This window comes from Kogia breviceps, chromosome 5, assembly GCF_026419965.1.
Source record: "Kogia breviceps isolate mKogBre1 chromosome 5, mKogBre1 haplotype 1, whole genome shotgun sequence".
In the NCBI taxonomy this organism is placed as follows: Eukaryota; Metazoa; Chordata; class Mammalia; order Artiodactyla; family Physeteridae; genus Kogia; species Kogia breviceps.
The window spans coordinates 82,353,659-82,368,023 of NC_081314.1; the positions used below are offsets into that span (position 1 = coordinate 82,353,659).

Below are 14,365 nucleotides of genomic sequence, written 5' to 3' on the forward strand. Positions count from 1 at the left end.
GTGCTGCAACTACAGAGCCCACACACTCTGGAGCCCACTCGCCACAACTAGAGAGAAGTCCGCATGCCTCAACTACTGAGCCAGCGCACCGCAACAAAGGTCCCGCGTGATGCAACTAAGACCCGACGCAGCCCAAAATAAAATAAATAAATGAATAAATAAATTTTAAAAACCAAAAAACCCAAAATTTATACAGATAAAAATAAAATACATCAGAATCCAACTGTTAACCGTTAAGATCTATTAAAATGGTTTTAATTATGCCAGGTAAGATTTACAAAATTAGGCTAATAGGTATTACCTTTTCTGTCAAAAAATTCAATCAGTGCTGAACTCTCGTCAGGAAAACATTCAATGCTGGCCACTCTCCCCCCTCCGTTACGAGGATTTTCAAATAAACATTTCAAATCATGGTCATCAACACCAGGTGGCAGGTTTTCAACTCGGACTGTTTTTGTCACTTCCAGAAGTCTTGCAGAAAGCTGAAGTCCTTTCACTGAATGGTGCTTGACACATTCATCAACAAAATTCAGGGCATCTACAAACCATAATCAATTAATCAATCAATCAAAAATTATGATTATATCTTTATATTATATAGAAGAAACTGAATATTAATTGAGATAAAGGAGGGAGGCTAAGCACTCAATTTTTAAATGCAAGATTTTAATTCCCACATGAGAATCTACATGCCTAAAGCTTCCAATCTCTGAACAGCAACACACACAGGAATGTCTTACCTGGATTGCTGACACTGAGTCGTGTGCCTGGCTCTAGTCACAGCCCCTTCCACCCCTCCTTGATGTCACCACCTGAATGCACTCTCTACAATACAAATCTCATTTCACTCCTTTGTCGAGTCCTGCAACAGCTCCCCATTACCTGCAGGCATGAGTTCAAGCTCGTTGGCTAGGCTTACAATGCCCTTGGCTATCTGACTTCAAACTAATTTCTAAATGTCACCTCTTGTTATTACCGACCATTCATTTTATTTTCCACACTGCCACAAAACCCAGTGATTATTTTGAAAACTACATTCTCTTTTGCCTTTGTATATACAATTTCCTCTGTCTAAAGTGCCCTTCTCCAATTTTTTTACCCTGGTCCTGTTCCTCCTTCCAGACTCAGCCCAATTATCTCTTTCAAATTAATAAATAATGACGGTGAGCCCAGGACATAACAGGCTCCAGGCTAGGATCCGGGGATAGAGGGGATGGATATAACAGCTCCTGAAAGTTCACCATCCAGGAGGGAGGAAGTCTTGAAAGCAAACAAATGGCCTATTTGGGGATCAAATGAGGTGGGAAGATTAATACTGGGAATCAGACAAGGATTCCAAGAGTAAGTAGTCACTGATCTGAGTTTTGAAGGATGAAGACAAGTTTACCAGGTATTTAAGGGGAGGAAACAGTTCAGGCACAGGGACCAGCAGGGGCGTGTAGCAACATAGCATATCTGAGACCTGATGGCCTGGTACTGCTGGAGTATAAACTTCAAAGAAAACCAAGCCACCATGCTTGTGTCCTCTTTCCTCCCATTCCCCACAGCCTGCTGTTCACAGCTGGGGGAAGCAGCTTCTCCTCTTGCATCTTCATTGTTCACCTATGAATGGACTTCCTCCCTGCTCCACAAGAGTTCCTCAAGAGCAGGAACCAAAAACTATTCATCCGTGTACCTACAGCAAGACAAGTACCTGGCACATAGTAGGTATCAAGATTTTTGATCAATGAACAAAAGCAAGTCAACTTAGTTTTACCTTTATAAGAAATAATCATAAATTTGAAGTAATAATAGCTCCCTTTATTGAGTCCTTATCATGTCTCAGGTACTATGTTAAGAGCTTTTCAAACACCATCTCATTTGATCCTCACAGAAACTGTATTAGGTAAGTATTATTGTCCCCATTTTATAGATGAGGAAAGTAAAGCACACAGAGGGTAGTAACGTGGTCAACCTCAGATAATTAGTTAAATGGTGGAACCAGAATTTTGACTTCATGACCTGTGCTGGTTGATTAAGATCAACCATTCCACTGCCGTGGCCATGGAATAGTGAGGGCTTGGAGTTGGAAAATTTCCTTGACTTCCAGAGATGGCTTTTCCAATCTCAGAAACTGTCCACAGACTCCTCACACGACCTTAAAGAGCACTCATTTTCTGCATCACATGCACTTACTCATCCCTGCATATGTGACAACCATTAAAGTATTTCCGCAAAATGTTACAAAAAACCCAAACGAACTTTTTAGCCAACCCCATTAAGGAAATATATGGTAAAGGGGTAAGAGAACAGGCTCTATAGAGGTGGGCTGCTTCAGTTCAAATCCAGTTTGTCCAGTTATTAGCAACTCTGGGTCTCTGATTAGCATCTCTGTGTCTCTGTCTCCTCAACTGTAAGATGAGGAATAATAATAATCTCAAAAGGTTGTTGAAAGGAACAAATAAATTAATACGTGGCACAAACTTAGCATAGTACCTGACTTATAGTAACACTATATGAGTATTTGCTGTTATTATTACTCTCCAATAAGTCCAGTTTAGTAACGCAGATCAATATTTACTCCTCCCAATGAGATAACACATGGGAAAACATTGAGTCCTTTGCTTGGAATCTCTTTAATAACCTGACTTTAGATTTCTGTTTCGGTATGTTACTTCTGTCTGTCTGTCTGTCTCTCTCTCTCTCTCTCTCTCACACACACACAAACTCATACAATAAAGTTTGATTTATTAAACATATCAGAGGGACTTCCCTGGTGGTGCAGTGGTTAAGAGTCTGCCTGCCAATGCAGGGGACACGGGTTCGAGCGCTGGTCTGGGAAGATCCCACATGCCACGGAGCAACTAAGCCCGTGCGCCACAACTACTGAGCCTGCACTCTAGAGCCTGTGAGCCACAACTACCAAGCCCTTGTGCCACAACTACTGAAGCCTGTGTGCCTAGAGCCCATGCTCTGCAACAAGAGAAGCCACCACAATGAGAAGACTGCACACGGCAACAAAGAGTAGCCCCCGCTCGCCACAACTAGAGAAAGCCTGCGCACAGCAACAAAGACCCAACGCAGCCAAAAATAAATAAATAAAATAGACTTATTTTTAAAAATCAGAATTTGATTTCAGAACGAATTTGCTTCTCTTTCAAAATAAGAAAGCATCTGTATTAACTTGGAGTCCTCTCTTACTAGCTATTAGAAAGAGTGAAGCTTTCAGAAACGTTCCATAATCTAGGTGTCCCAAATCCCAAAGTGTAGTGCAAAGTAGGCTGACAAATGGAGCATCCTTTGATCTTACCGGTATATTTTTGAAAGGTAATTACAGCAACATTAAAATCTTGTATTAATTCCACTTTAAAGTCATCATTGGTCAGGCCACTTATGTTCTCCACTAACAAGATTAGCATCATATCAGTCACATTTGCCTTGACATTTTCAAATGCAACCAAAGAGGAAATATTTTCACATTCTTTTGGGGTGTCTTCCTTTTTTTCTGATCTTCTATTGAGAGAGATATTTGCATCTAGTTCTTCTGATTCATCTGATTTTAGGGAGACAAAAAGGGTACAAGATGTTATATTTATCTACCATATTCTTAGCAAAGTAAATTATCATAAGCTACTAACACTGCCCCCTTCCCTTCCTGGTCTCTTGGCTAACTCAAATAAAACAGATCTTAGGGGACCTTCCCTGCTGATCCAGTGGTTAAGAATCCCCCTTCCAATGCAGGGGACATGGGTTCAATCCCTGGGCAGGGAAATAAGATCCCACATGCCACAGGGGCCGCAACTAGAGTGAAGACCCAACACAGCCAAATAAATAAATATTTTTTTTAAAAAAAGATCTTAGAGGACTTTTAGCTTAATTTAATTAAAATAAAAAATAGTATTTAATTGTCTATTAATATGATGTTAATGATGATTATGTTCAATTTTATTACACTCTTTTCTGCCTTGTTTCTCTAAGGAATCTGCCTTGTTTTTCATAGCACTTGACATATATTACTATCACAGCACCAAATTACAGTTATTGAACCAAGCTACTCCAAAGCAAGGGACATATTTATTCATCTTTGTATTGATGGCATATGGTATATAGTTGAGGCTCAATAACTGTTTGCTGAATTGGAGAATTACTGCTTAGGTCACTGGAGAAAAGCAAGACTATCCCATGTCCATATTTGGGCATCACCTAACACATTATGCTCTGAAAGCAATAATTTCCTATCACTGGAGATAAAAAGGATTCTTACAGTGAATGACCAAGGAATGCACATGGAAGATAAAATGGCCCAGAGAATTATGGGTATACCTCAAGCTTACAGAATAGCAACCACCCAAGCCAGCTTGTTCCGCTTCATCGTTGGCCATAAGTGAGTTACATATACAGTTGACCCTTGAACAACACGGGGAATAGGAGCATCAACTCCCTGCACAGCCAAGTAACTGCATGTAACTTTGACTTCTCAAAATCTTAACTACTAATAACCCACTGTTGACCGGAAGCCTTACTGATAACATGAACAGTCGATTAACACATATTTTGTATGTTATATGTACATCTACATATATTTTATGCATTCATGACATAGCTAATTTTTTCTTAATTTGTTCAATATTTCTAAGCTATGCAGTTCATCTGTGAGTTTTTTCAAATTGTCACAAAATTTCCAGAAATTTTTCAAATATATTTATTGAAAAAAATCCACGTATTGGGCTTCCCTGGTGGCGCAGTGGTTGAGAATCCGCCTGCCGATGCAGGGGACACGGGTTCGTGCCCCGGTCCGGGAAGATCCCACATGCCGCGGAGCGGCTGGGCCCGTGAGCCATGGCCACTGAGCCTGCGCGTCCGGAGCCTGTGCTTCGCAACGGGAGAGGCCACAACAGTGAGAGGCCCGCATATCACAAAAAAAAAAAAAAAAAAAAAAAAAAAAAAAAAAAATCCACCTATTAAGTGGAGCCATGCAGTTCAAACCTGTGTTGTTGAAGGGTTAACTGTATACAGAAGGTCAGTCTCTCTCTATGATTGTGCAATGAAGCAAAATGAGTATGTTATGATCTTTAGACATTCTGTGAGCAACTATTCAATTAGCGCCCTTATGTTCAAGGCACTGGTTGTGTGGAGATGGGTACGCACAAAAAATGCTAGAAAAGGAAATTACCAGTTTTCTAACAGATATATACAAAAATAAATAAATAAGAAATGGAACTGACATTTGTAAATGTTTATCATGGCAGAGTAAAATGCTATGTGCTCACCAAATCCATTTTGTTTTCTTCCTAGGCAACATTTCCCAGACTTCCTACAGTTAAGTTCCTACAGTAGAGTTCATGTGGCTAATGGAATATTGGTGGAACTGGTGAATTCCATTTCCAGACCTGGCCAATCAAATCTCCTTTATGTGAATCTCCTTCTCTCTTGCAGTGACCCTGGAGGCCACATAGCACAGTTAATGGTGTCAAAAAGATGGAAGGAGCCTGGATTCCTGAATAATTGTGTGAAGCAGTCTAGACTCCCCCCACCACCCTAGCTGCCGACTGCACTGAACTGTGATTTGGGGGGTTGTTTGTTACAGCAGTTAGATGACCCTGACAAACACTCCTGTCATGTGCTGGATGTGACACCACACAAACACACACCTCATGCCAAATAAAAAATAGCTTAAGGATTCAATAACAACATAAATTAGCATTCAGTGAGACAGGCATGACAAACCAGAATGACTACCAGAGTCGGGGTGAGCTCTATGAGTTTGACCCTTGACTCTGCCACTCTTTAGCCATGTGACCTTGGGCACATCTCTTAATTATAAAATGAGGTTATTGGACTTAAGTGAAGGGAAAGGGCCTTTCCACCAACATAGTTTATAACCCCATGACTATTAGAAGCTTCATCACAAGAGTGGCTTGGTTGACTGCCACATAAAGAGTGTCAACAATCAAGCCAGGAATCCAAACAAGAGAGATGAAGGAATTGGGCTGTCTTGGAATGGCTTCAGAGAAGAGGAAGAACCTGAGTAGATCTTGAAGGCTATCCTAGAATTTAGGTAGAAAAAAATGGAGTAGAATGTACTGTGAGCAACAGAAGTATAGACAGAGTGCCGAGATTCCACCAAAACCATTTAGGAAATGGCAATTTGACAAATGAAGCTTAAGGAGCACTTGTGCAGAGGTGTAAGAAATGAGGCCACATATAAGTGATATCATATGGTATTTGTCTTTCTATGTAGAATCTAAAATACAACACAAATGAACATATCTATAAAACAGAAACAGACTCACAGACAGAGAACAGACTGGTGGTCAGCAAGGGGGAAGAGGGGTAAGGGAACGAAGGACTGGGAGTTTGGGATTAGCAGATGCAAACTATTATATATAGGATGGATAAACAACCAGGTCCTACTGTGTAGCTACTAGGTTGCTGGCTGTTTCCTACAGCAGATGGGACGAGAAGAGCTGCTGCTGGTCTGGAGAGCTACAACCACATCCTGTACCCAGCGCTCAGAAAGCAGCACTAACTGACTTACCACACACAGCACCCACTGTCACATCCTGTCCTTGCTTCACAATGGCTGGATGGGCACAGGTAGACTCTAAAGGTCAGTTCATCCACCTCCCGGGTACCTCTTTATCCTCCCATCAATTGCAAGGTGTCTCCCAGCCCCCACAGAGAGAGCTGTTCCCATCCTTCTGACCTGAACCCTTAGGGCTCAAGAGGCAACCTTTGCACGGCTGGCAAGGAGGATGGAGATGATGCAGCCCAAAGCATCTCTCAGCTAACAAACCCTGCCTTGTGAAGTCAAGAAGAGAAGGATGACCTCTGCAACACAAAGTGTTTAATATTGAAAGCAAAACTACCTGGTGAATGAGAAGTTACCTGATTCTTTGACATGTTCTTTGGTCTTGGATTCCTAAAACCCAAACAATAAAGTAGAGTTAATAAATTACTAATAATCTCTTTACATTAAGAAAGTGTCCCTAGGACCAGACTGGAGATGTAGGGTCTACAGAAATTATAACTAAAAGCTCAGGCAATGATGTTGTTGAATATACAGCACACGAATCACCGGTAAAAATGAGTCACAAATAAAAGAAACCCCAAAGGAGCACCAAGTGTTTGAGGTAAGACCTAAATCAGAGAAATAATTTAGCTCATGTTCTTTTTCCCATTTAACATCTATTGAGTGTGTACTATTCACAGGCACTAGGCCATGTGCTTTACTAAGGCTGTCTCATTTAATCCTCACAATAATCCAATAATCCAAAGAGGTGAACACTATTACTATCCCATTCTACACTTGAGGAAATATTTAGTACATGCAGTATAGATCACTGGCCCCTCTAAACCATGTAAAAATGAAACAAATACAGCAAGTTCCAGGTTATTAAGTACCTGGGACAAACAGACCTAAGATTTTACATCTCAAACCACCATTATGGTAACCCCCCAGTCTTGAATTTTCAAAAGTGTCAAGAATCAAACAAAAAGTGCTTCTTCTTCCATTATTTCATACCTACTCTATCACCACTCTCACTCCCTCCACGTCTGTAAGTTGCTTTCCTCACCCCTGTTTGACTTGTACTTCTCATTCCACTATATTTCCTCATCATGGTTCCCATCCCACACACCTTGGGAGAACACCCTACTTCCCTTGTAATCACCCCTTTACTTACCATTGTTGGAATTTTCCCCTCCTGGACTTCATCCGTGACTCTGGGCAACTGGACAGTTAACTTGAATGTTCCTTTTCCTGGCCATACTAACTCGTGGTTCTCTCTCGCCAGAACTTGCTGCCGAACTGAAATTTAAAAAAAAAAAGCCAACTGTTGAGCAATCTTTATTCACAAAATTATTCTATGATTTCCAAAGGCTTCATCATCATCAGTCAACGGCTTGGTCAGTTTCTCGAGAGGCTGTGTGTGGTGAAAAGGGGGAAAGTTTAGCAAGCAGACACAGATTTGAATTCTATCTTTAAACTTACTTTTTTAACCCTGAGCATGTTCCTTAATAAGCCTTATTTACAAAATCTCAGTCTTCTTGTCTATTAATTAATGAAAACTGTCTTGTGTGGGTGTTACATGGATTAGATTCAAGAAACATTATAAAGAACTTAGTACAGTACGTGATGCCCAGGAGGCACTCAGAAAGGCAGCAATATTTATTCTACAGTGAAGGGAAATAATTAAATCATCCCTCACTGTGAGCCAGGGATGCTATGACCTGACATTATGAAAGCCATGTTTTAGGAAAGTGACTCAGGGGAACATGAGCAGAATAGCAAGGAGTCTCATTAAAAAGGTATTTCAATTAATTCTTTAACCTGTGATGATAAGATGGGAGAGATTCTCACCAAAAAAAAAAAAAAATCAACACATTTGGCAGCTGGGCTGTAGTGGAAGAAAAAAATGAACAGTGGACATGAGTCCAAAGACTTGGATTCAAATTTGCCACCAACTAGCTGTGTCATTGAGAAAATATCTTAACTTCTTGCGTCTCAGTTTCCATACTTGAAGCAGTGCCTGTGAATGAATTTTGTGACACCCATAAGAGCTGTGTAACTGTAGGTTATTGTACAATTATAAGAAGGAGCAGTCAGAGAGAGGAAAGGAAAATCGGTGTATCTGAGACAGTGGAGAACAGAGAATGGGTGAGTTTAGAGGAGGAGGCCTGGCCAACGTAGTCAGGTGGTACAAAGAGGTCAGGGCGAAGGAGAACCTTGGAGAGTGGCCTGCATTCACAGGTGTGGCTCTGCTATAGATGTTGGGCTACCATGTTGTATTCTGATATGGTTGCCTGCTGAGGCTGAAGATACGGGTAGAATTTTTCAAGAGGGACTTGAATAGCTTTCCTACCTCAACCATCCATGAAGAGGATGAGGGAGGTGATGACTTAATTGGATGCCACCTCAAAAATAATATGAGAAGGAATGCCAGACTCTAATTTCATTCTTTGTGAGCAGGGTGGGTGTTTTTGCATGGACTCCTGATAGGCTGTCCTAAGCTAGAGTGAGGACTAAGGACTGGATAGGACCCCTGAGCCCAGAGAGCAGGCTAAGTTTTATAAGCCAAGCTATCTAGTCATGGACCTCTGTGTTACACTCCTTTTATTATTCCCTATACTTTAGTAGAGTCCTGTCCAGGTATCTAAATGTGCCAGCTTGTTCTGAGATTGTGTGTAATATGTATGGGCACAATATTTTAAGAGAGCAAGTGGTAGCAGTAACAGTAAGTGATCTGCAACAAGGAGAAAGTGAATCTGGGAGGAAGAAGAGCTGAAATGCTGCCATCTAAATACCCTTACCCATGTGGACAGGCTCTCTTCTGCACCAATCTCAGTCCATCCATATTTATTTAAGGAGAAGTTGACAATAATCAGGAGCAAAATAATGACCAGAAAAGATGATAAATGTACACATCTGAAACAGGATTTTAAATCTATTTTTTTTAAAGTTATTATTTTTTAAATTTTATTTATTTTTGGCTGAGTTGGGTCTTCGTTGCTGCACGCGGGCTTTCTCTAGTTGCAGAGAGCGGGGTCTACTCTTCATTGCAGTGCGCAGGTTTCTCATTGCGGTGTCTTCTCTTGTTGCGGAGCACATCTGCGGCATGTGGGATCTTCCTGGACCAGGGCATGAACCCGTGTCCCCTGCATTGGCAGATGGATTCTTAACCACTGTGCCACCAGGGAAGCCCAGGATTTAAAATCTTACAAGGCAATTTACACTCGCCTTTTCGGAAGTTCAGCCAATTATACAGAAGTACACAGCTTCCAAATAGTTTCAGTTTGCTATCCACTCATTTCTACAGAGGAGTGCTTTGGGGCTCATTCTTATGTGAATGATAAGAATCAACTTGTGTTACACTATGGGCCTGCACCTGTTGGGGCCACTTCCTTCCCTGGAGGGCAGAGGGTGTTCCTGTGGGAGAAGAGCTTTGCCTGAGGGACAGTGCTGGGGTAGGTAATTTGATGTTAGCAAACTTCTCACCACTTGCTTCTGAGAAAGCCATTCCTCTGGGAGGAAACCAAAACTGAACAGGGACTTTCCACCCCTAAGAACTTTGACCATACAAAGAGCTGAACTAAGCTTTGGGTGTGTAAGCTGGGCGGGTACTACTGCAAGAAGGGCATTAGAGCAGTCTAGAGGTGGGTGAAGGGAGGAAGTGGGCTGGGAGATGGGAAGGAAGAAACCTGGCAGGGAGACTGAAATCACGTCTGCTTTGAGGACTAGAACAGAATGATGTTATCATCACACAATTATATTTTTGCTGTTTCTATTTTTAAGAGGTTTGTATTTTCTACAATTATTTCCCTTTTTGTTCATTCAGGGTCATCAACAAACAACAGGGATTCTCAGACTTTAGCGAATCAGCATCTCCTGGGGTGTAGTTAAACATGCAGATTCCCACCCACCCCACACTCAGGGTACCTGAGTCTCTAGGATAGAGCTGGGAATGTGCCTGTTTAACCTGCTGTGATTTGGATGCAGGGGGTCTGTTGCCGCAATGTGAGGACTACTCTTGAGGATAATGGGATTTTAAAGAAGAAAGAAGTGTCCCTAAGGGCCAGGCCCATGGTGATGTTGACAATCGGAATCAAAATGGTAAAATCCTTTGAGGAAAACTGAAACCCAGGGGAAATGGCTTACATTGCACAGATGCCCTTTGGAGCACTGCTTGGTGAAATGAACACTTGGAAAACTTTTTGACATTGTTCTTTTTTTCTTTAATTTATTTTATTTTATTATTATTTTTTGGCTGTGTTGGGTCTTTGTTGCTCTGCGCAGGCTTTCTCTACCTGCTGTGCAGGGGCTACTCTTCGTTGAGGTGAGTGGGCCTCTCATTGTGGTGGCCTCTCTTGTTGTGGAGCACGGGCTCTAGACGCGTGGGCTTCATTAGTTGCAGCACAGGGGCTTGCCAGCTGTGGCTCACGTACTCTAGAGCACAGGCTCAGTAGTTGTGGCGCATGGGCCCAGTTGCTCCGTGGCATGTGGGATCTTCCCAGACCAGGGCTCGAACCCGTGTCCCCTGCATCGGCAGGCAGACTGTCAACCACTGTGCCACCAGGGAAACCCCTGACATTGTTTTAAGGGCTCTGAGCCAGGCCGGTCTCCTGACCCCTGCCCACCTCACTTCCTTCACACTGGTCTGTGCACCCCTCTCTTCTCTGGGTTTCATTCTTTCCTTTTTGCATCCCTGCCCTAGAGCATTCCAATTACTCTGATGGCCTTGTAAGCCTCCTTGCTTCTCCTCTGACCCAAATGCTTCTCCAAATCCAGCAACAGGAAGGCAGGGTTAGTGGTTGTCCACATCCTTGCCTTTGAGATTCTGATGGAAAAAAGTGTGCACTGGGAGAACAGCAGGTCACGTGCTTCCCAGTGCAGACCTGGTAGGTGTCTCGAGCAAGCAGATAACTTGTGGGTACTTGTTCTCCCGCTTCCCTAATAGCAACAGCATGAGGAGGGGTTAACTCAGCTGCTCAATTGCCTATGGGGAGGGAACTTCCCCCCTCAAAGCTCAAAACTCCTAACCCTCAATCAACTCAGAATGCCACCCCTGCTCCCAGCCTGAGGACCAACCTGAAACCGACTGGAGAGGTTCCAGCAGACCCTCGACAAAGATACTGTGCACTGATCAACAGTACCTGCCTTTCCCCTCCAATAAGCCTCTATATTTACATGCAGACAATGAGATTCTAGGCAGTGCTTCTGGCCCTCTCCCAAGTGATCCCAGAATCACTGGGAATCTCCATGACCCATGGGGAAATCCCTGTGACTCCTCACATTGCTTAGCTCCATCCTTCCCCATCTAAAAAATAAGAGAAAGCACAGGGCCTCTCCCTCTCCCTCTCTCTCAAGTGGAGCACCCTGTAGAATCAGTTACCAAATCCAGACAGTAGGCAAACATGCATCTTCCATCCCCATGCTGACTTTCCTTGTTCAAGGACTCACTGGTCCTCACTTGGACATTGCATGACACTCTTCAAAGGTCTAATATCCATGGTCTCTCCCAACAGAAATCACTGTACTTATCTGCAACCAAATTTATCTCCCAAAAGTATATTTGGACATGGCTCTCCCCTGCCTACCTGTGAGGGAAAGTTCATACTCCTTAGCATGTCATGCAAGGTCCTCTTTTATCTCAACCCAATATTGTATTAGCCTTAATTTCCACCCCACTTCTTTTTAAAAAGGAAGTTTAATAAAAGAAGGCCTAGGATTTTTAAAAATACAAGAACCCCCTTTTTAATCTTATAAAATTTCCCAGATCCCACCTGTTCTGTTTAGTGCCAGTCTCCAGACCTCGCTTGTGCACAGAGATAAGGAGAGGGCTCATTCCTCAAACCAAAGCTGCCCAAGGGCGCCCAGCACTTCCCTGGAGACGCCTTTGCTCTCCCGTCCCCAGCACTGCATCCAGCTCCCATCTGAAGAGCCCTCCCCAGTATCTCGCCTATCAAGAACTGAATTCACCCTCAGGAGTCAGTTTACATGTGACTTTCCTGGAAAACTTCTCTACCCTTCAAATTGTGTTCCCATAAACCTCTGGAGTTCCAGAACTGCGGCTTTCATAAGAAAAAGACAAAAATTGCAATGGCATTGCAACTCTGCCCCTAACACACGATGCCACTACACGATGTAGCCTCGTAAAATGAGGTGGGTGCACCAGCTCTCAGGCAGCTCCCTTCAGTCACACAGTGCTAAATGTTTATTTAACCCACCTGGGCTGTCTGCCACCAGCTCCGGGAGCGCCTGGAAGCGCCGCGCAGGTGGAACCGCAGCGCCCCCGACGCGCCTTGTCTATTCCGCGCCCCCCACGCTCTTTCCTACACCTGCTGCCGGAGCCGGACGAATTCTCCCGCCGCGCGCCCCAGCCCCAGGTTTCCCTGTTAGGAGAGCCCCGCTGTCCCCTCCCCCCGCACCCCTTGCCCTCCTCACCGTCGTCGGGGTAGAAGAGCACAAGGAAACGAGGCGGGCTCCCCGGCGCCTGGCGGACCTCACACTCCCCGCCTCCTGATCTCTTCTGGCTCTGGAAGTACATCTGCAACTTGGTGCTCAAGTTCTTCGGGGGGTGGGGACCCCAGGACCCTTCGACCAGCAGCGGGAAGGAGCCGGTCGCAGCCATCCTCCCCTCCGCTCGTCCGGCTCCGACTGCAGGTCCCGCCCAAATCCCGGTGGTTAAGCCTCTTTCGCTTTCCTTTCCCCGAACACTCCTCCCACCCTTAGTTCCTGCCTTTGGCTGTAAACCGCTGCCCCAAGTTGGGACTAGAAACCATCGTCCTCCCGACGCTCCCTCCCCAATTCTTCACCTTCATCTCTGGACCACGGCAGAAGGTGGTATCGCCTTCGTGGCCTCCCTGCATCTGTATACGCGGGACCCTCAGCTCACGGCACATATCTGCCACTCATTCACCCAAGCCACAGGTGAAATCAGCAGCTCTGGTCACTAGACCTTGCGGAAACACGAAGAAAGCTTCATTTTTGCCTCAAGATGCCGTTTTACAAACTCCGATTCTTTAGAATGTCTGGGGCCCATTTTCAGACTTCTTTCAACAGTCAACTAATTATCAGGATTTTACCTTGCTTCCCTCCTGACCTGTTAAATATTCTGTGTCTAGAGATGTGGGGGACACAATACATTCACAGCCATCTTTTTATGGAATATTGTCTAGGTGCCACGCAGGCTGAATGGATTCAACAAACACACCGTCTGTGCCCTCACTGAGCTCATGAAGCTGTGGGAATGCAGAGCAGTTAGGACACAGTGGAATAAGTGCTTTTGGAAGGAATATGCAGGTGTTCCTGGAACAAATTAGGAGGGGCTCCTAGCCCAGGTGTGGGAGCTCAGGGAGGGTTTATGGGGAGGCAACATGGAACCTGAAGCCAAGGGTGATTGGGGATAACCTTGGCGGGTGGGGAAGACGGGAGTTCCGTGTGATTTTCTTGTATGGGATCCCTTGAGCTGCTGGGCGGTAGCCAGAATAGAGGCAGGAGGCCAGCCAAGTGGCTACTGTAGTGTCGCAGGGGAGAGATGAGGGTGACTGAGACCAGGGTGCTGACCTAGGAGGACAGAGAAGGGGTGGGGTTCTGAATTGATATTGGACTTGCGGAAGGATGTGGGCAGCGAGAGCAGACACTCAAGCGTGATTCCATGGTCATCCACGCATGACCTGAGCAGCTGGCTTGATAAAAGTGACACCTACCCGATGGGAGCACTGAAGTGGGAGAAAGGCTAGGAATGTGTGTATCCTTGACCATAGTAAGGGAGTGTTTCAAGGGAGAAGGAGGGATCTTCATTCAAATACAACCAATACATCAGGTGAGAGAAATGTCTCTTGGACTCGGAACACCTGGCAAGCGCTGTCTTCTGGTGAGGAGGGA

General features: G+C 44.3%; 1 protein-coding gene across 1 annotated transcript in view; it reads right to left on the reverse strand.

Annotated features, from left to right (window-relative positions):
• Window positions 1-13,151, reverse strand: part of PARP14 (poly(ADP-ribose) polymerase family member 14) — a 49,328-nt gene extending 36,177 nt beyond the window's left edge. The window contains exons 1-5 of the mRNA XM_059064333.2: window positions 12,923-13,151; window positions 7,665-7,789; window positions 6,868-6,901; window positions 3,290-3,532; window positions 302-538 (exon numbers count right to left, since the gene is read on the reverse strand). Of these exons, the coding sequence (XP_058920316.1) occupies window positions 302-538; window positions 3,290-3,532; window positions 6,868-6,901; window positions 7,665-7,789; window positions 12,923-13,109 (826 nt within the window). The 5' untranslated portion in view covers window positions 13,110-13,151. The remainder of the gene's footprint in view (window positions 1-301; window positions 539-3,289; window positions 3,533-6,867; window positions 6,902-7,664; window positions 7,790-12,922) is intronic.
• Between the last annotated feature and the right edge of the window lie 1,214 nt (window positions 13,152-14,365).